Source organism: Micromys minutus (genome assembly GCF_963924665.1).
Source record: "Micromys minutus genome assembly, chromosome: 20".
NCBI lineage: Eukaryota > Metazoa > Chordata > Mammalia > Rodentia > Muridae > Micromys > Micromys minutus.
Window position 1 is genome coordinate 23,689,073 of NC_137955.1, and position 20,911 is coordinate 23,709,983.

Here is a 20,911-nt window from a genome sequence, read left to right on the forward strand (position 1 = left end):
CTCACCAGTACAGAACAAGTCATTTCTGTCTTCGGAATTTGTGTCTGACTCCCAGGTGAATAAAGCCTTCCTCTCTCACCACTGATTTTTCTGGTAGCCCACAATGAGTAAGATGCAATCACATTTGTTTGATCTATGCTGGGATCGAAACCAGGGTTTCACTCGTGCCGGGCAGCACCTGTACCCTAGTTCAGCCTGCCTCGTCACTGTGTTTGTGCCTCTAATTTATTGTCTTTTCCTGAAGAGGTAGAAGAAAGCTTGATGAATAAAGCCCCAAACCATGATGAATTTTTTTTTGTCTCGAATACATACATGTGCGCGCACTTTCATCTTTTTGAAAGAGTCTCACTATATAGCCTTAGAACCAACTATATAAACCAGACTGGACATGGGCTCACATAGGTAGGGACCACAGGTATGAGCCACCATGCCTGGCTGGATTAGTTCTTCACAGGCATGGTGCACATGCAACATCCCCACATTTACCTTGGATTTTATGAGCGGCAGGATGCTGCTCCTGTATGGATTGGGAATGTCAGGATAGCACGTCTCCTTTACCCTGGAATTATAGTGAGAACAAGACTGAAGGGCAACCCAGCAGGACCAATGAGAGTGAATGCTCTTGAGCATCCTCAGAAATGGGTCTTCTTCCCATCTACTGACCCAGAAGGCAAACTAGTCAGCTAGATATCATATGCTCACCTGCATATCTTTGCTCTTCCCATCATTCTTCCCCATATTATTCCATATCGCTTCTGTCTCATGGTCTGCTTTTAACTCTTAGCTAAAGGCTTTCTCTCCACTTACCACTGACTTTTCCAGTAACACACGATGATGCTAAGTAAGACGCCAAGGGTCATGGGTAATATGATCTGCAGCAGCATGTGAGCTAAAGAAGAAAAGAGAAAGTAATTTTTTTTACATATGCATTGGCCTCCTTAAAGATCAAAAAGGTTATGAGGGTGAAGAATTTTCCATGTCACTGATATTTATCCAAGACTCTATGAGGTTTTTTTTGTTTTGTTTTGTTTGTTTTTTTAATGAGCTTTTATTAAAAATAAAAAAAAAAAAAGCACCACTTCTCACAAATGAATAGGTCTTTAACTGGGTGGAACTTATAGGGAAAATTTAATCTGAGTCTTGGCCTAACTAGAAAGAGAGAAGACCAATAAGGCTAGGTATGGTGGTGTGTACCTGCAACACTCCTAACATGCAGGAGGTAGAGCAGAAGTAGCAGGAGTTCAAAGCCAACGTGGGCCTTATGAGACACCAACCAATTCGGGGAGCCCTTTGCTGGGAGTCAACAGACACCCCATAGTTCAAACTCATTAAGTCTGATAGGAGACACCATGACCACCCACTTTCTTATTTCCTACCTGAGAATATGCTTGGCCCATGGGAATTGGCACCATTAAGAGGTGTAACCTTGTTGAAGAAAGTGTGACACTGTGTGGGCAGGCTTTGAGGACACCTAGTGCTCAGGTTCCACCCAGTGAAAAAGACCCTCCTCCTCCTGGCTGCCTCTGGATCTGTAGAATTCTTGACTCCTCCAGCACTAGATCTGCCTGCGTGATGCCATGCTTCCTACCATGGCGATAATGAACTGAACCTCTGAACCTGTAAGCCTGTCCCAGTCAAATGTTTGCCTTTATAAGAGTTGCCTTGGTCACGGTGTCTTTTCACAGCAAACTAAGACACTACCCTAGCTCTGCAGTAGATGGAAGTATTTTCCTGCCTCTTGCCTGGGGGCTTAACCACATGCCTTAGTTTGGCCAGTATGAGGATCAATGTGTCATAGCTGTGGTCTAAGGAGGGGCTTCAAGTATGTTGTATAGTCATTCTATTCTTTCATATACCATGAAATGAATATGCCCAGTATACAGCTAACTTTGGATAACAAGTAACTTTTTATAACGAGTAATGTTATATGACAAATACCTGCACTAGACCCAAGCCCAGAGGTCAGTGTGGCCCAGGTAGACAAGCCATGTTGACATGGAACCTCTGCCTAGAAGATAAATACCTGTTTGCCAATGAGATTCTAAGGTTGCTTATCATACATTAAAAATTGGCAGGCTGGAGAGATGGCTCAGTGGTTAAGAGCACTGATTGCTCTTCCAGAGGTCCTGAGTTCAATCCCAGCAGCCACATGGAGGCTCACAACCATCTGTAATGAAATCTGATGTCCTTTTCTGGTGTGTCTGAACACAGCTACAGTGTACTTATATACAATAAATAAATAAGTCTTTAAAAGTTTATTTTAAAAAAATGGCTAGGTACAGGAGTGTCTGGCCTTTTGGTATTGTGACAGGGTCATTCCCTATAAAGTACACACTCAGGAATTATGCAATAGAGTTACAAAAGAAATCACATAAATCATAGTATTTTAATAAAGTTGGGCCACATTCAGAACTGTTCCAGGGTGTGTGATTAGTGGGCTGAAGATTAGAGGAGACAAACCTTGGCCTATGTTCCTTTACCTTTTGCACCTTAGCCTCCTTTAAAAATTCTGCTTGATTTCTCAAATGTGACGAACACAACTTTTTTTTTTAAATACCCCTTTGTTCCAGTTGCTTGGTATTCAACTCATCAGTTGCTTAGACTGTGTGTAAAGAATGTCATAGGAAAATGGCTAGGAAGGCTCCGAGAACAGTGTGATGAACACATGGTCCTGCTCAGTCAGTGTGCCTCCCTCACCCTCCTCACCCCTCCTCGATCCTCATCCAGCCCCTGCCTGGAGTGGAAAAACAAACAAACAGAGATCTAACTACAAAATTCATACAAGAGTCATCTGCATGGTATAGACTGGAGGTAGTTTTATTCAGTGAGCGCAGTGTGCCCCTTTAAGCACAGCCAGAAGTTGAGTTTTCCACTTGCATCATGAAAGCCCTCAAAATGTTTTGATTTAGATGTTCAAATTTAGCATATTCAACGTGTGTGTGTGTGTGTGTGTGTGTGTGTGTGTATGTGTGTGTGTGAAAGAGAGGTAGATGGAGAGAGACAGAGATTGCATACAGTTCAATGAATTTCTTACTTCCTTGACACATGCATCTAACCAGTGTACAGATCAAGAGGAACTCAGACACTGTGTACCCCCAAGTACCCCCAGGCTGACACTTTCTCTTCCTGCACGCTGAAGTAGAACCTCACAGCAGAACCTGTGCCAGCCTCCTGTCACTCCTTGCGGTACTTGTATCACCAGATTAGTTTATAACTGTAGAAACATTTTCATTGCTGTGTGATTAGAGCAGAGGCGTCTATCTTTCTCACAGAACGGATAGTTGTGAGTCTCAGGAACTGTACAGATGTGGGCAGTCTATCCAAATACTCGTCTGTAGGTGTTGGTGGTGTATCTGAGTGTATACCCATACACAGACATTTCTTTAAGCTGTATATCAGGGAATGAGGGTTTAAGCCCCACACTGAGCACACACTTTCTTTAGGAGACACCTACACCACCGGTTTCCCTAACTTACTTTTGTGCCAACTTTTCCCTAGCTATGTCCCAAGTATAAGAGTTCCAGGTTCTTTACATCTTTGCCAATTTCTTGTTTTCTTTTTTTCCATCTGTTTGATTTCTACTACCATCAGGTGAGTTTTGGAAACACACTTTCAAAATATAACGTACTTCTGAAAAGCTAACCCCAGGTGCCTCCGAGGAAAGTGCAAGTTCTAAGTACTGCAAGAAGTAGAGCATTCCCCCACACCCAGCCTGCCAACAGCCCTCACGGCAGCTACTGCAGACTGCTGCATACACCCCTCAGAATGGCCCCACAGTTGGAGCTGTGGCTTGTGCCACCCGCCCTACATTCCACCAGCCTGAGAAAAGATCACATTGCAAAGGACATCTTCAGAGTGTGTCCTGCTTTTACACCTCAGCAATTCAAAGGAATCTTAAGTTGACCATCATCTATCTGGTAGGGAACTACCTGACCCAGTGTGCTAGTTAAATTAGATGGAAACACAGTTGCAAATTCAGTGGAAACACGGTTGCCACTGTGCAGAAGCAGAGACAGGAATGATTTGTGGGGCGGTGAGCTCCCCAGAGACCTCTAAACAGGCTCGCAGACCTCCTGCCTCACCATCTCTATTTACTAAGCCAGTCTGTTCAAAGTAGCAAATCACAAAGAAAGAGACTTGTTAAAAATTCCCACCATAAGGAGCAAAATTTCTACACACTTTGGTATGTCAGCATTGCATTTTGGGTACTTTTTAAAGTTTTATTGTTTAACCACATCAGTCGATTTCTAGCAAATGTAAGCATTTCTCAGTCCTAGTTAACAAGAGCACAGGTATAGTTAACAGAGTCCTATAACATTCTATTTCAAAAATGTGCAAAGTGTGTTGTGGGTTGTCCTGATGCTGTTTGTATTCTGATGTTAATTCTGCTTTCTAAAGAGGGGCTGCCCAGATGAGCTGCTGATCACATACTCAGATGATCTCATGTGAACCTTCTCCCCATTTTAACTTTAAGGTCAGTAAAGGCTAGAGCCTGTGATTGGGCAATGAAAGAATTGGGAAAGGTGGGATGGAAGGTGTTTGAGAGTCGGGACAGGTGGAGAAAGGAGAAAGGGAAGGGAAGGGAGAGGAAAGAAGAGGAGGAGGGTGGGAGGAAGTGGAAGCAATGATGGAGCAGAACCATGTGACCAGGGGAAACTGCAAGTATCAAAGGGTCTTGTAGCTGGGGAATAAGTTAGTGTAGTGCTAGGTCTGCCCAATCAAGGCTTACAGCTTATAATTATAGTAACTAAACAGTGTGTTTTTATATGGGCTTATTGGGGTTTGAAATTCCAGCAACAAAAGAGTCTGTCAGGGAAGTTGTAGATAATTGAAATACTTTCTTATCAATAACATCATTAATAAAGATGAGGTCGTAGGTTTACAGCAAAGATTAACGAAATCTTGAAAATATAAAATTATCCTTTTGTGTCTATGCATGTGCACACTCACACAAAACTAATAAAGTCAACGTGTGAAAGAAAAAAATATAGAAATAAATGTAAAACTCACTCTAAGAGCCGGTGGTAGCAATGCAGGCCTCCAACTCCAGCACTGGGAAGATGGAGGCAGGAGGACCCTGAGTTCAAGTTCATCCTCAGCTATGTGCCCTGTAGCCTGGGCTACATGCACCCCATCTCAAAAAACAAAAACAAACAAACAAAAAAAAACCCAAAATAAAACAAGAAAACAAACAAACAAAAAAAACCCTCTGCATCCAATGAAATGACTTCAAAGTGATACGAGTGCTCAAATAATCAAAACCACTGACTGCAGTCTTAATATGACTCAAACTATGGACAAAGGCTTAGAGGCATCAGAGGATGTTTTGGGCATTGCTAACATCTGCTGTTGCAACTGTATGCAGCTGTGACACTCTGTGACAAGCACCCTAATTAGTGTGTCTGTGCCATCCACAGCCCACATTTCAGTGAGTGGATGCTGCATGCAGGAAGCTGGGAACTTGCAGCTTGAGCCTATTGCTTCTTCCAAAATGAGTGTCTCCGAGGTTTCGTCAGCCTGGCCCTCCTGTGAAGTCTTTAATGGAAATCACCATCGCCCTCCACACACTTGCAAAATGCTCTGAATCCTAGTGTTGGCTCTGGTCCATCGAGAGAGGGTCCAGGAGTGGCTTCACCAAGACTTCCTTCAATCTTTTAGGGACTGCTCAAGGCTGGGTCTTGATTCTGAGACACCAAATCTTTTAGATTCGGACTCCATCTTTGCGAACCAGACCTAAGGTTGAGCTCAAGTAAACTATCACCACTTTCCAGGTACCCCAACAAATCTGCACCCCAGGTTACAAGCCTAGCCCTGACACGTCACTTTCTAATAACCACCAATGGGGGAAAACAAGTTAAGTTTATGGTTTAGCTCCAATCCTAACCAATTATGTTAAAGGCTACAAAGGCCCCACAATCAGATGTGTACCAGGCAAGATACTTGCTTCTTGCCTTTATAAATGCTTGCCTAAAACTAGGCTCGTGGGCCCACCTTCCTGCTGTGTCAAGGTTAGTCAGGAGCCTAAACTCTAATAAAGAGACTCTAATGCAATTGCATCAATCTCAGCTCCTTGGTGGCCTTTTGGGGTTCACAAACATTTCATGGCACAACAACTTCACATCAGAAAAGAATTTCAGGATGAGCCAGTTGAAACAGAATTGAACCTCATCTACCTTATTATAAATTTTAAGCATTAGGATTTTTTTTTAAAGTGTTCAGAAAGGAAATGCAAGCCACTCAAGAACATTGGTATGAGCTTCTTTAAGGATAAGCATCCCAAGGGTTTCTCCCCGACGCCCTCCATCTGGAGCCCGTTCTCTCCCTAACTTTCTGTCTGAGTTCCTGTCGGAAATGCAAAGCCCTTCTTTTGCTTCTCTTGTGACCGATCTGAGTTACTTTCATTTTACTTAAGTCTTTGTCTCCATCCATAATTGTGTATGAGAGAGAATTTGTGTGCATGCGTGGGTGCATGTGTGTGTGCCTGCTTCTGGTTGTCTTAACAATCAGACTCTAAAATTCTTCCTTTGAGGGAGTTGATCCAGTATTCATGGCCTGACCTAGTGCATATTTCCAACCTCTAACTCTTATCGGAAGCCTTAGCATAGCCAAAAGTTGCTGGTCAGCCCAGAAAAGGCAGCCAGAAGGAAGGCTGAGAAAGAAGGCGACCCACCATCATCCAAGGCCTGCTGGAGTGAGAAGCTGGTAGCTCTTCTGACATCAACTCTAAAATTTGCTGTGACTTTCAAGTCACCCTGAGACTGACTCCCAGAGCCAGACCTCCAGTGTCAGTGAGAAAGATGAGAACTTTCTAATTCATAACAGGTCAGGTCACTACAGATTTGACCTGGGGTCTGGAACGGAATTCTGAATAACACTTATGTGTGGAAAAAGAAGTGGGGGCTGGAGAAAGAGAGGAGAAATTATTGAAGGGTCCTGATCTGGAGAGAGCATAGCAACTCATCCCTGAGGGAAACATTTGCTTTGGAGAAACTCACAGCGTACATCTGGAGTTGTGACCTTCGAGAACGTTTCATTGGGTCCCTGGCCAGCACTGGTGTATGGAGTGATGAGAAACTCATAGAGTGACTCTGGCCGAAGGTTTCCCACAGTGAGTGTCTTCGTCTCCGAGTCATTGATGTCATATTTACAGAGCACTGAATCATCTGTGATTGGAAAACATTGTCAAGAAAATCATACTCAGGGTGTGGCAGAGGCCTGCTTGTGGTCAGCAGAGTGCTTACCTAGCGTGCACAGGTCGTGGGTTTAATTCCCAACACCATAGACACTGGACATAATGTCACATGCGTGTAATCCCAGTGGGAAGAGCAGAAGCTCAAGGCCATCTTTAGTTACCTAGTGAGTTCAAGCCAGCCTGGGATTCATGGCTCCCGGACTCATTAAGAAAAAGAAGGAAAGAAAAGATCGTGGCAGAGACCTTGTTGTGGGAGCCAGGTATTGCTACCCCAGCTCTCTCCATAACCTCAAATCAAATAATTTCAGTAATTTTCAAGGTCTGTCACAATAAACAAAATATCCACTAAGCAGGGAGTGGCAGTAACACAGGGAGAGGGTCCTGCCAGCCATGATAAACAGGGAAAATAAGCTGGTGTCAGAGATGTGGCTTACAGACAGACTTCTTACCCATAGTGTGTGGAAGGCCATGCGCTTGATCCTCAGCACCACAAACATATAAGTAAATCTAATTCCATTTGACAAAGCGTTTGGGTTGTTTTGTTTTGTTTTGTTTTAGGAGAGTCTGGGAAAGCAAGCGGTTTTCAAAATGGAAGGGCTTCTTTAGGGGCTGATGGTCAGATCCACATCATTTTGGAACTGAATTAAAATTCCTCTTTCTCCACTCACAGCCTTTTTTGTTTTGCTAGGTTGCAAAATGGCCTGGGAAGAGAATCAGCCTTGTCCCCAGCCTGGCCCTGTCACACAAGGGGCCTTTTCTGAGCCTTTCCCTAACTCTGCCAATGAACTCAGCCTCGCTTCCATGACCCCCAAACTGAGGTCTTCTGAGTCTAAGCAAACACCGAGAGCGTGAGCATCACCTGGAAGAGTCGTCTGTTCCCAGCTCTGGTTGCACTGCAGCTCCTTGGATTTCAAATACACGTAGTACCCTTTTATAAAACCAGGCTGGAAGTCGCTGGCATAATCCTGCCAGTTTAGAACAAAGGAGTCTGGGGTCAGGTTGTGAATCATCACTTCTGGATTCACCGAAGGAGCTAGGAAAGAAAGACGGAGCAAGAACAAGTCATAATTTGCAAATGGTCTCAGGACATTTAAAACTAAACACAGACCACAGGCAGCCCTGGATGCTGAGCTCCTGTCAAGGTAAGGGGTTTTCTCTCTTTCCCTGGATGTTGTGGACAAGACACAGTTCTGAGTGCTGGGAAGGAGCTGGACAATGATCCCATTTAAACCTTTCATAAATGAATACATAAATGCCACGGGCAGATTAAGTCATTTGTGGAAAAGTCAAGGGGGAAAAGTGAAAAATAAAAGGTCTATCTTAGGCCTGATGCTGGCCTTGAAGTCTCAACAGTATCTTCTGAACGACAGAATCTACAGACATGAAGAAGAGACAGAAAAGGCAAGATATGTTTAAAGATATGAGAGGAGATTTAGAGAATTCAGTTTCCAAAACAAGGCAATGTGTATTATCAGACATTCTGGGAATATACTTGGTAAATCCTCTCCTGCCCCACCCCTGCATACATACATTACACACACACACACACACACACATTTGTGCACAGTGTCTGCACACAGAGACATGTTGACTAATGGTATGCCCCTTGCTTTCCTCTCTGCTCACCATGAATATTAAATCAACCCCCCCCAAAAAAGAATTTTATGGTTAGTCTGATTGGTAAGACAATCAGGAACGTGCTTTCAGAGTTCAGAGACTACAGTACCAAGTATTCCATTGAGAAGAGCACACATCCCACCCTGGTGCTGGGACAGGAGTCAATGGTTACAGGAGGCAATTTCCTGGCCAATTCTAAAAGAAATGAGTTGGTTTTTTCTTTTTTCTTTTTAAGCTGAAACCTTTTGACCTAAGGAGTCTCTGTCTAGGATTCAATCCAACACATCATCATAGGCATGGGGTAGACCTTGCACACACACACACACACACACACACACACACACACACGTGCACTCGTATGCACATGATTATGGATGGAAACAAAGACTTAGTTAAAATGAAAAGTAATTCAGATTGGGCACAAGAGAGTGGACAGCAAAGGAGAGATTTGTGACTTAGAGCTACAAGATACTTGAAGATACAGTTTCTGGGTGAAAATCATTGCAATCATCCTAAACTGTCCAACAGTAGGTTAGGCATCTGCAGAGGAGTTTCTTCCCATCACGGAAGTAGCACAGGGGTTAGGTAACATTTTGTGGTATATATCAAGAAAGAAATAAAGAACTTGGTTGACTATCCCATGTTTATTTAAAAGAGTATATCGCCATAGAGAAACGGTATCAGTGAACACTATAACTAGCTGATCTATAACTATAACGCCCTTTGGGTGTTAAAATTAGCAACGATTCCATCCTCTTTTATTTGACGTTTTATACAGCTCCTGTAATGAAGATGTTTCATTTATATGATTTTAAAAACTTAATGCATTTTTAAAAAAATCAATGGAACCCCAACATTAAATATGGGAACGCAGTCTTTCTCAACACAGAACATTGGTCCTGCACAAGTCTTCCTGAGTCATGCCAAACGCCTTCTACTTACGCAGTTCCTGGGTGTATCCTCTCTGTTTCTCTACTAACCGAGCACGCTGTTCCGCAGATCTTTCGAAAATTCTGAAGTTGTAACGGACCCCTGGTTTAAAAGCGTCTGGGGAAGAGAAGTCAAAGGTTTCTAAGAAGACACGATGACATCATCTGAGCTGAGCAGGAAAGGATAGTCGGTGAGCAAGCGTTCCCAAGTAGTTTCTCTCTCAAGACCTTTCCGCTCTTCCCTCTGACGTTCCCCTTTTTCCACTAGGCCTTAGAACTTGCTGTTTTGCAAACATAGTGCTGTCTCCAGTCCATAGAGACTGCCACCTGCTCCCTCACCTGTGCTCTCGGCCCCTGAATTTTGTATGGGTCTCCATCACTTTCTGGATCTGTGCCTCCTACGGAAGCCACCCCCTTGAGCTCCCTTTGACCCCTCTAAACCAGCGGGCATTGTCAAGTTGTAGATTCGCCGCAGGAGGGGAGAGCCCATGCCTAGAAGTACTTTGACACTGAAACCCGATTCTGCTTCCATCAGCCTTAAACGTCCCCGCTCTCTCCATCTGCAAAAGCTTTCTGCGCACGGCTCAGACGCCCCTCTCATTTAGAAGGAACAGTTATCGAAATCTGCGCCATGGGTCTGCATTTCCTTACTCTGCTGCAGTAGATTGTAAGTGCAAAGGGCAGAATCCATCCCCAGAACGTCAGATCTCCACGCTGCACTTCAAAACCGCTAGCCCAGCACAAAGTATCCGTAGATCAGAACTGAGGTCTACGTTGAACTCTGCAAGGGGCATATGCAAGGACTGCTGAGAGCCCTCACCTGAGGTGATGATGGTGCTTGTAGTATTGGGACCTAGGTTCTGCCACTGCAGATCACAGTGTTGGTCCTGAGATTGCGCACACCAGTCCACAACATAGCCAATTGTGTCTCCAGATACAGGCTCCCAAGAAATATTGAATCCATTCTTTATACCTTTAATTGTTTTTTCATGGACCTCTTCTGTGTGGAAACAAATAGAATATTTCAGATTCAGATCATTGTGCTAATTTTTCTGACTCCCAAAGAAGGAAGGAAACCAGCTCTTGCAATGCTTTGCTTATGGTTTTGCTTGAAAATGTCTCTCGAGGGTTTCTGCACCTAAAGCCTTGGTTCCCAGATTGTGGCACCCTTTGGAAGTAGTGAAACCTTTTATATGTTGAGACTGAAGTTACACGACTGGGCAGGCTATGAAGGAAGACATTGGGACCCTGGCTCTGTCCTTTCTCTGCTTCCCAAGCACCATGAGCTACCCACAATGATATTCATCCTCCCCACAGCCCCCAAAGCAACAAACTAACCGACCATGATATCAGAGTCTACAACTATAAACCAAAACAAACTTTACCTTCTTATAATCTGTCTCCCGTTACTTTGTCATAACAATGGGAAGCTGACTAACACAGTAAGGACCCCTAATGGCTACAGAGGATGGAGTCCAGGGATTTCTCAGCATCCCTCTTCTTTAACTGTGTTTCAAACCAGCTTCAAAGCAGCAGCTTGCAAAGTCATGGAACCCTAAGCTTGGGATGTCTAGTGTACATGGTTTACTTGTAGTGTATTTGTAATGGCTCACTTTCAAAACTGCCTCCAGCCAGCTTAGATGCAGCTACAAGTGAACAGAAAGCACTGGAACCTTGCTGAGAAGCTTGCTAAGGACACTTCTCACTGCCACTAGCCAAACTAAAAGCGTAGAGTAGCAAAGGACTAGCAGCCAAGCTTTCCTGCTAGGCCATCCAACTATTATGTTTTAACTAAACAGGATGCAAAACATTGCAAAGAATCCAGCCCAGGTTTTGTCTGGGAAATGGTAGTGATGTGTGGCAGAGGGAAAGGTAAGACCTGGATGACCTGTGAGATTTCATTTTCTTAATTGCTTAGCCAAAGTGGAAAGGAATGGGGGAGACAAAAATGTGTTAGGGTGACAAAAGCTGTCTTCCACGACCCATCAATGGCCTTTCCCGATTCACACTCCATTTTGTAACGTCATGAAGTAAAACCTCCTTGTTCCCACCACCCTGAGTCTCCAGTGCTCTTAAGGAGTGAGGGTCCACATTCCTGACATCTCTGCACAAGGGAAGAGGAAATGTCAGTTCTGGTGTGAGACAGATTTCTTTCTTTCTTTTTTTTTTAACAACTTTATTTTACAAAGATTTCTTTCTTTAATGGAGGAAGGGGAGGAAGCTGTGTGGGTCAGCTTCAGCTGTGTACCAGCACACTGAAAAAACCATCTCAATACCTTTTACTTTATGCCTGGAACTGTGCTCCTGCTGTGTGACAATTTCAGGGTCAGGAAGATAAGCAACGTCTTACTTTCCTGCAGTGATGAACTAGTAACTAGAGCTTCCAGGTGAAACAGGATGCCCAGAGAAATCTGAACTTCAGGTTTTAGTGAAATTTTGTGGAAATGGGTAAAAATCTTCAGTCTCAAGGTTAAAGTGTTACCCTACTCCAGAGCAATAGAATGGATTGCACATAAGGCAGTCTTTTTAAAAAACAAAATACCTTTTAATGTGGTTCACTTAGCCTAAACTTAAACTTTACTGGGATAGAAGCATGCAGTCTTTCCTAGCCCCATGAGAAGGTCCTGGCACCTTTACAGCAAGACCCGCAGGACAGCATCACCAAAAGGTACATTAATGACCTCAGCAGGTCAGCTCCCTTTTGCCTTTTGTTATGGACAGTTTCATAGCAGGAGACTAGGGAGATACTATGCCCAGATTTTCTATGGCTCAGTCAAGAAGGACATTAATGTCACTCTTAGCTTTAGATGTGACATCACGTCTACTTTGCCCACTCCTTAGCTGGCTGAAAGATTAGCAGGTTATCATCTCGTTATTTTACAAACCTGACCATATGACACTGTCTCCTGAACGAGTACATCAGCTGACCTTATGATTCTCATAGGCTCCTTACCAGTGTTCTCTCTCAGTGCAGCCTTCTTAGGTAACAGAGGCTGGCCTCAACCCCATCCTGCCTCAACCTCCTGAGTGTCGTGGCTACAGACATGCTCTGTCATCATGGTTGTTCCATAAACTCTTTATAGGTGATAAAAGTTGGCAAACGTTGGTAACAGCACGGTAAATATGGCCCATATCTCTTAAGATAAAATCCTTAGGGCACTGCCTTGACTCTCAGGGAGAATTGCTATGAGATTGCATTTAATTTTAGATCACCCCTTAAGTGTGCAGAAGCACCCAAGGACAGAGTCTGCTGGACCACTGTAAAGGTACTGTAATATTGCAACCTGCTGACACACCCAGCTCTGAAGGAAATGCCTAACCACACACAGGGTTGCCTCAAGTTATGGCTTTATATGTCTGTCACTATTTGGAAATATCATCAGCGTTTTCCTCAAGAATGGAAGGCAAATCGACCAAGGCTGACTCACCATGTCCAGAATCATTAGAAATGACCACCAAGGACTCAGGAGATGCCCCCACGCTGTTGTTGGCTGTGATGCGAATCTCGTAAGGATGCAGGTCAAGGCTCAGGTTTGTGCCAAGGGCTGGTGGCCAAACAGAGTAGTGTTCTGACTCAGTTGGTTTGGCTTCATTTTCTACAACTATATTATAGGATATGATTTTGCCATTGGCCTGTGATTTTAATAGTGGCTGAAAAAGATGATAATTCTTTCAAAATGGGCTTTATTTTAAAATTACTTTTTCATTTCTTCCATCCCTTAGCTGCCCCATCCACATATATATAAGAACATATCCACTCATATGTATGCACACACCTATGTGCACGTACATAGGTACATAGGAACTACCACATTCACACATGCACACATATAAACATATTAGAACAAACATGTCTCCCTGTGTGTGCAAATGAGTGAGGGCATATACACTAGCACATTCATCAAATTAAATAGAGGAATCATCTCAACACCAAGCTTAGAATCAGGCATGTCAATCTAACTGAAGAGAGTGGAGCCAAAACCATTTGCAGATTATATTAAAGACTTATAGTGTATCCAGAGAGCAGGGACTGAGTCAGAAGTCAAGAGGAATATGTAGACCCCTTAGCTCCAGAGGAAATAAGATGTGGAAGGCAGCTGAAAGAAGACACAAGAGGGGGACCAGCACCCAGAAGTTTGTGTAAGAAGAGCCTGTGCCCGGGCCTCCTTTCACTTGGTCTTTTCTCACACTGACCTCTGTCCCCTAGTTCATATTCCCTCTTCTAGAGAATGCTCGTGGTTGCAGAGAAGTCCTGACCCTCACAGTCCCAGGTCAACATCCAACTTCCTGAGGTCTGCTCGCCCTGGAGCAGGCTATGTTGTTCTCTGTGGCCCCCTCAATCTCAGATTAAGTGGTAGCTGTCCTCTCAGGGACTGGACAGAACTCAGCAGAGCCAAACATGAGTATTCGAGGACCCGGAAGACTGTGCCAAACTCAAGGGGAGAAGAAACGCTGGTGAGGCCGTGACAATGGGCCAACCATCTCCTATTAACTACCATGCTTTGGCATGAGACATTGAGGAATCTCAGAGCCCTGAATACAAAGCTGGCCTTCCAGGTTGTCATGCTATGGATTGTAGGATAATGTTGATCTTCTATTATAAATTAATAGCTTGATTCTAAACCTTTGTATTTACATATCCATAATTCAGAAGTAGGGTATGTGACTGTAGACATGAGCCTTGCAAAGGTTACAGGGCACCTAAGTAGAACATTCAGAAAAGCATCTCACAATCAGAAACAACCGTCAGCCATCAGTTGGGCTCAGGGAAAATTGTAGCCCAAGCACTAGAACCAGGTATGGAGTGGGTCTTTCCCCCTGATAATCAGCCCTGTGAGGCTGACACGGTGGTTCCTCCTGGCTGGGGAGAGCACTGCTATCCAGAAGCAGCAAGACAGGCCTTCTGAAGCTGCAAGTCTTACCTTCCAGAACAAGGTCACAACAAGTCTTCCGTTCTCGGCCCGCACTTGTCTCCACACATCAAGAGCCTGTGAGGGGGCTGAAATGAACCAAAGACAAGTCCCAAGGTCATCCTGTCTGCAAAGAAGGTCAAACTTTGCATGTCCTTCTCAGCCAGTGGTTCTCAGCCTCCCTAAGGCTTCGACCCTTTAATGCCCTTCATACCTGGAGATCTGCATCCCCCCCCCAACCATAAAATGTCATTGTTACTTCCTAACTGTAATTTTGCTACTGCTATGAATCATAATGCAAATATCTGCTATGCGACCTCTGTGGGGGTCACGGTCCCCAGTTTGAGGGCCTCTATGCCAAGCGTCTCACTGTCGGTGACTTCCGTCCGTGGGTCCACAGCCACACTGCTCACCCAGAACTCTCAGTGTGGGTTTTAAACACGTACACGGTCTGTATTAATCGTTTAGGATGCCATATTACATCAAGAACCTGTTCATATAAATTTACAGTGGATGCTTTAAGGTGCTTTCGAAACAAAGCTAAGCCGCCCCAAACACAATTCTAAACTTGAAACCTACTGATCAGTGCTAGAGCCTCTGGAGGCCAGTAATGATTTTTTTTTTTTTTTTTTTTTTTTTTTTTTTTTTTGTGGTCAGAACAATTAAGAGGATGTAGGTCAGTTTCCCATTTTTTCCCTAGACAGCAAGAATTGCCACGTGCAAGGCTAAGACACTAACCTAGGCCTTTGAGCCAGCAATTCAGGGGCCCCGCCTGGCTTCCATAATTCCCTCTGCTGGCAACCTGGAAATACTTCCCTGACCCCCCTGCTTTCTGATCCTGTCAGCCGTCTCCTATTAGCACATAGGAAGCTGACCGACTGGTCCCCAAATCATGGCAGTATATACCGTTGCCATTGATATATTAGAAAGAGGAATCACTCTCTTCCCTGTCTGTCTGTCTGTCTGTCTGTCTGCCTATCATCTATCTATCTCTATCTTTATATATCTATCTGTCATCTCTCTCTATAGTCATGTATCTATCCAATGTACCTTTAATTTATTACCTATCAATCTATTGTATATCTGTATTTTTTTTTCAGTGCTAGGATTTGAATCCAGGTCCTTGAACCCCTAGCCAGCTGGACCACTCTATTAACTCAAGACTACACTGAGTAACTCCCTTTGAAGCTATCAGAGGGCAGATCTAATGTATTTCAAACAGTAGACAAAATTTATAAAAGGATGATTAGGTACCATGCCCGTAACTTTTATAAGCACTTCTTCCTTCTCTTTCCTGCAGTGTAGGCATCCTTATTTACTCCGTGCTCTAGACAAGGAACGTAAAGCTCGGAGACTGCACTGGTTGTTCAAAACGTGCAGAAGGGAGAATGAAGCTGCTGAAACTCATGATTGACAGCTTCTCAGTTATGACACTATTCAGGAAATCAATTCAGGAAGTCACTTTCAGGCCTGAGTTCAACAAAATGCTCATAAGCCTGCCTCTGTGATGGAAAATAATAATAATAATAATAATAATAATAATAATAATAATAATAGTGATTTCTTTTAAACTTCTAAAAATTGTATTTTTCATTTGTTGCCCTTTGCTTTTAGAAAGTGGATGCAGGTACTACTAAGACAGGTATGAAGTTTTCAGTTTACAATTCACTTTGCTTGGTACTTGCGTAATACTGTGTATTCAACATAGAACCAAAAATTCCACTTGTTTTAGAGTCATACTTTGACATGAATGAGAGAACAGAACAGAGAGTACAGGCTTCCTCAGCTAAGGTGAGGGTACCTGCTGAGGGCACAGATGGCATCCTTTCAGCTGGTCCATGGAGACTCACAGGAGTGGCTTCATACTGCAGCGAGGCCCTACGGATGCAACCCATACTCAAACGCACTCTCAAAAACTCTCTATGGCTGGCTGTAAATGTGCTGAAATTCAGCCTCAGCTGAGCCAGGAAGTAAAACCCCAGCTACTCTTATTAAACTTCTACCTTTGCCTGGAAATTCTTCTTCAAAAAATGTGTCTGTAGCATGGACATGTCATACATGTATAATACTCAACAGAATGAGGCAGTTTCACTGTTTTCTATGTTCTGTTCGTTTTTGGTTTGGAGAGGATAGTGTGATATGAGATAAAGGACCATGCAAGCACAGCACACGAAACTCGACCTCTGTGTTAGAAAACTGTGGTCTACCCCATCACTAACCGGCTTGTTGTTTCTTTCCATTCCCGGCATCACACAAAACTTCAAGGTGCTCATATATGTCTTTAAATTGTTAGAACAGGTTTTTAACTGGCTAAACAAAAAGCTTGAGAAATAGGCACAGCATTAAACCTTCTCCCAAATCTTGTGCTGATCTGTAAATCATTACTTAAAAAAACAAACAAATAAAACAAAACAAACCCCCACAAGGTGCAGACAATTGGTATTGCTATATATTTTACATACAGTATATTTTACATACAGTACAGTTTCTACTGTCCTCTCATTTAACCCCATGCGTGCTATTTCATGTTTTTAAAAATCCACTTAAACACTAGAGTTTCCAGCTCTCAGCACCGAGGAGAGAGGACAGTACATCTACAGAGTCACTTTAGATTGATCTCACTTGCTCTAAAAGCTATTTATTACTTTATTTATTACTTTATTTATTTATTTATTTACTTGTCTGTGTGTGCTGTGTTGTGTGTTTGTATGTATGGGTACCAATGTCTTGATGCCTACATGGACAGAGGACAACATGATGAATTTGGTCCTTTTTCTCTACCTTGTGGTCCCAGGGACCATACTCAGGTTTGAAATTGAAGGAAAGCAAAGGCAGGCTCTGTGGCAACCACGTTGACCCACTGAGGTATCTCCCACCCTCCCCTCATTTTCTTGTCATCCAAAACAGGCAGACATCTTTTTGGATTTTCTGTATCATAACCCAAAGACACCTTCCCCTTGGCTACTTTCTCTTTACACAACACTTTAGCTATAACTGAAGAAAATTTGCAAAGATGTAAAGCAAGTTGACAGTATCCAAATTAAAGTCATGTAATAATTCAACAGCCAAGGTGACTATCACAACAAGTTTCTTGGGCAGTCTGCACACCCCACAAGATGGCCAGATCCTTGATGGGTGTGAGGTAGGAAGCAACCACAGGGTAGAAATGGAAGGCTAAGCCCTACCATGGCCATCTGGTGTATAGATCTGACTGAGGATTTGCCATTGTTTTTCTCCTTTAAAATGCTACTTCTAGAATGCCACAGAAGCTCCACCTACTACACATAGATAGCAAGAAGGAACAGACATACATATAAAAGCTTTTCTTTGTCATTAACAGAACCAGAGCTTGAGTCCACATGGTACCATGATACAATGGAGAGAGAGGAAGAATGCAAAACCAACAGGACAAATGCAGCAAGTCCCTTCAATGCTTGGGCACAAGTTGCCTCCTCCAGAAAATAGAGAGTAGCCATGATCTTATCTTGAACTGGAGAGGTTTGAGAGCTGGACCAGGCCATCTCATCTCTTGACAGCCAAGGTTTTTTGGAGAATATTCAAGCATGCTCAGGACTGAAGAAAACTACCGAGGTCAACTGGAGAGGACCCCAGTGTACCAGTACTGAGAAGAACTACTTACTAATAAAGATGACTGTCCCAAAGACCATGACATACCCAAGAACAGTCTGCTGCTGTTTGGAATGAGGCCAGTGCTTATCAAGGTACTGACATATCATTTGTGCTTAGTCCTGAGTTAAAAATCCACATAGAAATCCAAAGCAACCCCAGCAATAGCAAAGAAATAACTTGCAAAAACATATACTAGAAGTAACACTGTTACCAAATGCCTTTAGGCATTAAATCCAGCTGTAAGGTATGACATCTGCTTTGGATGTTCCTCTCAGCATTTGGAATAAGAGAAATCTCTGAAGGAAGTCAACCCCATATCCCAGGGCTTCGACCGTGAGATCAGTGCCAGGGAGTCACACGTACCAGCCTCGGGTGTGCTGAACCCTTTTTGTGTCCAGTCACTCCATTTCCAGAAGTGGTTGGCACTTGCACAGCGCACCCACGCCTTGTACTCTGTGTCAGGCTCCAGATCACTGAAGAGGTAGTTGGCACTCATGTGGACGGAAACGTTGTGCTCCTGGTTCAAGAAAGCAAAGGAAAAGCAAAGACTATGGTGGCATTTGTGTTGCTAGGACAAATCAGAATACTGCAGTCTCTAGTTTGAATTAAGACCAGGTCTTTCAAGGGAATTCCCCCCCCCCCTTAGGTTTTGTTTGTTTGCTTGCTTGCTTTTTTTTATGCCAAATATTTAGATCAATTGCAGGGCCCCCTTTCAGCAGATCATCTATATTATGAGTCGATGTTGAAGTAAGTGCCCGATTGATTGATTTATCTTATTGTGGGGTTGTTCTTTCTGTTTAGTGGTAAAGTCTTTCGATGCAGCCCTGGCTGGCTTGTGTATCACGTTAGCCTCCAACTTGTAGTAATCCTTCTGCCTCTGCCTCTCCAATTACAGGTGTGCACTACTAGTATGCTTGGTTTGAAATAAGGCATTTTTTTGTTTGTATTTTAGTTGGTTTTGCAGATAGAGTCAAATTATATAACTAAGGACAGCTTTAAGCTTGTGATATCTTAAGTAGGCCTCCTAAATGGTAGGATTACAAGTGTGTGGCACCCATACTGAAATAAAACTTATTCTGTATCTCTGCTTAGCTGTATCAAAGAATTTTAGAAGTAGCAAACGAATGTTCTTACATGTATCACTTCTCCTTCACATTGGAGTTCAACCTGACACAAAAGTATGTAGTTGTTTCCATGGGTGTGAACCTTCCAAGTCATGTTGGCTTTTGTAGCACCTATAGTCCTAAGGGTGATGTCATGGGGAGCCTTTGGATGAACTGTCAGTAAAAGGAAAAGAAACAAAAAGAGAATTGAAGCAGATACAAGTTAACAGGTAACTCATTTCACCTTTGATTCAGCCACCAATGCTTTTTGCTTACATTTGGGAAAATGCAGACAATACTGAGCTTGCTGACAATGTGTACTGTGTCAAGTACATGATCTCTTTCATTCACTAATTGCCTTATATATCTATACTAAGTATATTAATCCCTGAAGTAAAACACAAAAAGTAACTATACACAGACTCTTAAAATTAAATATAATCAGTAAGGTTGTGGAAGAGAGTCAAACTTTAAAGAAGGCAGTCAATAAGGAATGGTTATATTACAACCTAAATCTAACTAGAATATTATTCACAATATTAAGAAAATAACCTCAAAACAATCCAATATATGAAATATTCAATAAAAATGTCACCAACTGTCAAGGGAAAAGATCATTAACAAATGCCAGCCTCCAGATGACCCAGGAGATAGAACTTCCTTCCATAGGAAACCTTAAAATAGGTCCATGAGCCAAAGCTACAGTTGAAGTGAATAGAAGGAAACAGTCCTCAGCAAAGAAACTGAAACTAGGAAAAAAAGAAAGGGGGATTAATGCAGGAGCGAGCTACATCAGAAGAGAGATGCTGAGGTATGGTGGAGGAGGGGCAGGGCCATTCAGACACTAAGGATGTTTAAGAAGCCATCGAGAAAACAAGTATTTTAGAAACACCATATACATAATTTTCCATTTAAAGGAGTATCTTACACTGGGGACTATGTTCATCCCAGGCACCATACCTTGGCAAATAAAAAACCCAGCACATTCTCTTAAACTGTTGATCAGAGGCACCCCAGAGACTCTTAAAATAGCCCAAGTTATTCCCAGCGCTCTTGGCTGTCCACTAGAACTTGATTGTAAGACCTTATTGCTGAAGCTACAACACACATTAGTCACAGGACATGGAGAAATCAAGTCAGTAGTGACAAGAAGGCTTCCTGTTACTAGGTATCTTTCTGGAAGGGGTTATACAGACTGTTGTGGGAGGAAAGGAAGTCCGTCAAAAATCTTACCAACTGTGGACCCAGTGAACTGTACTAATGACCAGTGCGGTAAAGATGCTTTTAGATGTAGTAGTAGTAGGAGTGCTGTAGGAGTAACCAGCACCTTTATGCTTGGATTGATGGCCCATCACAGAGGAAGAAACACATGCATGGTACCATAAGTCTGGCCAAGGACAATTCTGCACTCTAAATGACCACCTCCCTGCCCATAAAGTGGTGTGCGGAATGAAGGGTAAACTAACCATAACAGAAGGAAGGGGAAGAGGAAAAAGAACCAACTGAAAAGTTTAGAGTCAGAAAGTGCAG

The 20,911-nt window shown here is 43.1% G+C and overlaps 1 protein-coding gene across 1 annotated transcript in view; it reads right to left on the minus strand.

Annotated features, from left to right (window-relative positions):
* The window catches only part of OSMR (oncostatin M receptor), a 57,897-nt gene that overhangs the window by 2,638 nt on the left and 34,348 nt on the right, over positions 1-20,911 (minus strand). Inside the window, exons 8-17 of the mRNA XM_080933879.1 lie at positions 19,413-19,555; positions 18,642-18,795; positions 14,661-14,737; positions 13,167-13,389; positions 10,559-10,738; positions 9,752-9,856; positions 8,052-8,225; positions 6,996-7,163; positions 808-889; positions 487-559 (exon numbers count right to left, since the gene is read on the minus strand). Of these exons, the coding sequence (XP_080790005.1) occupies positions 487-559; positions 808-889; positions 6,996-7,163; positions 8,052-8,225; positions 9,752-9,856; positions 10,559-10,738; positions 13,167-13,389; positions 14,661-14,737; positions 18,642-18,795; positions 19,413-19,555 (1,379 nt within the window). The remainder of the gene's footprint in view (positions 1-486; positions 560-807; positions 890-6,995; positions 7,164-8,051; positions 8,226-9,751; positions 9,857-10,558; positions 10,739-13,166; positions 13,390-14,660; positions 14,738-18,641; positions 18,796-19,412; positions 19,556-20,911) is intronic.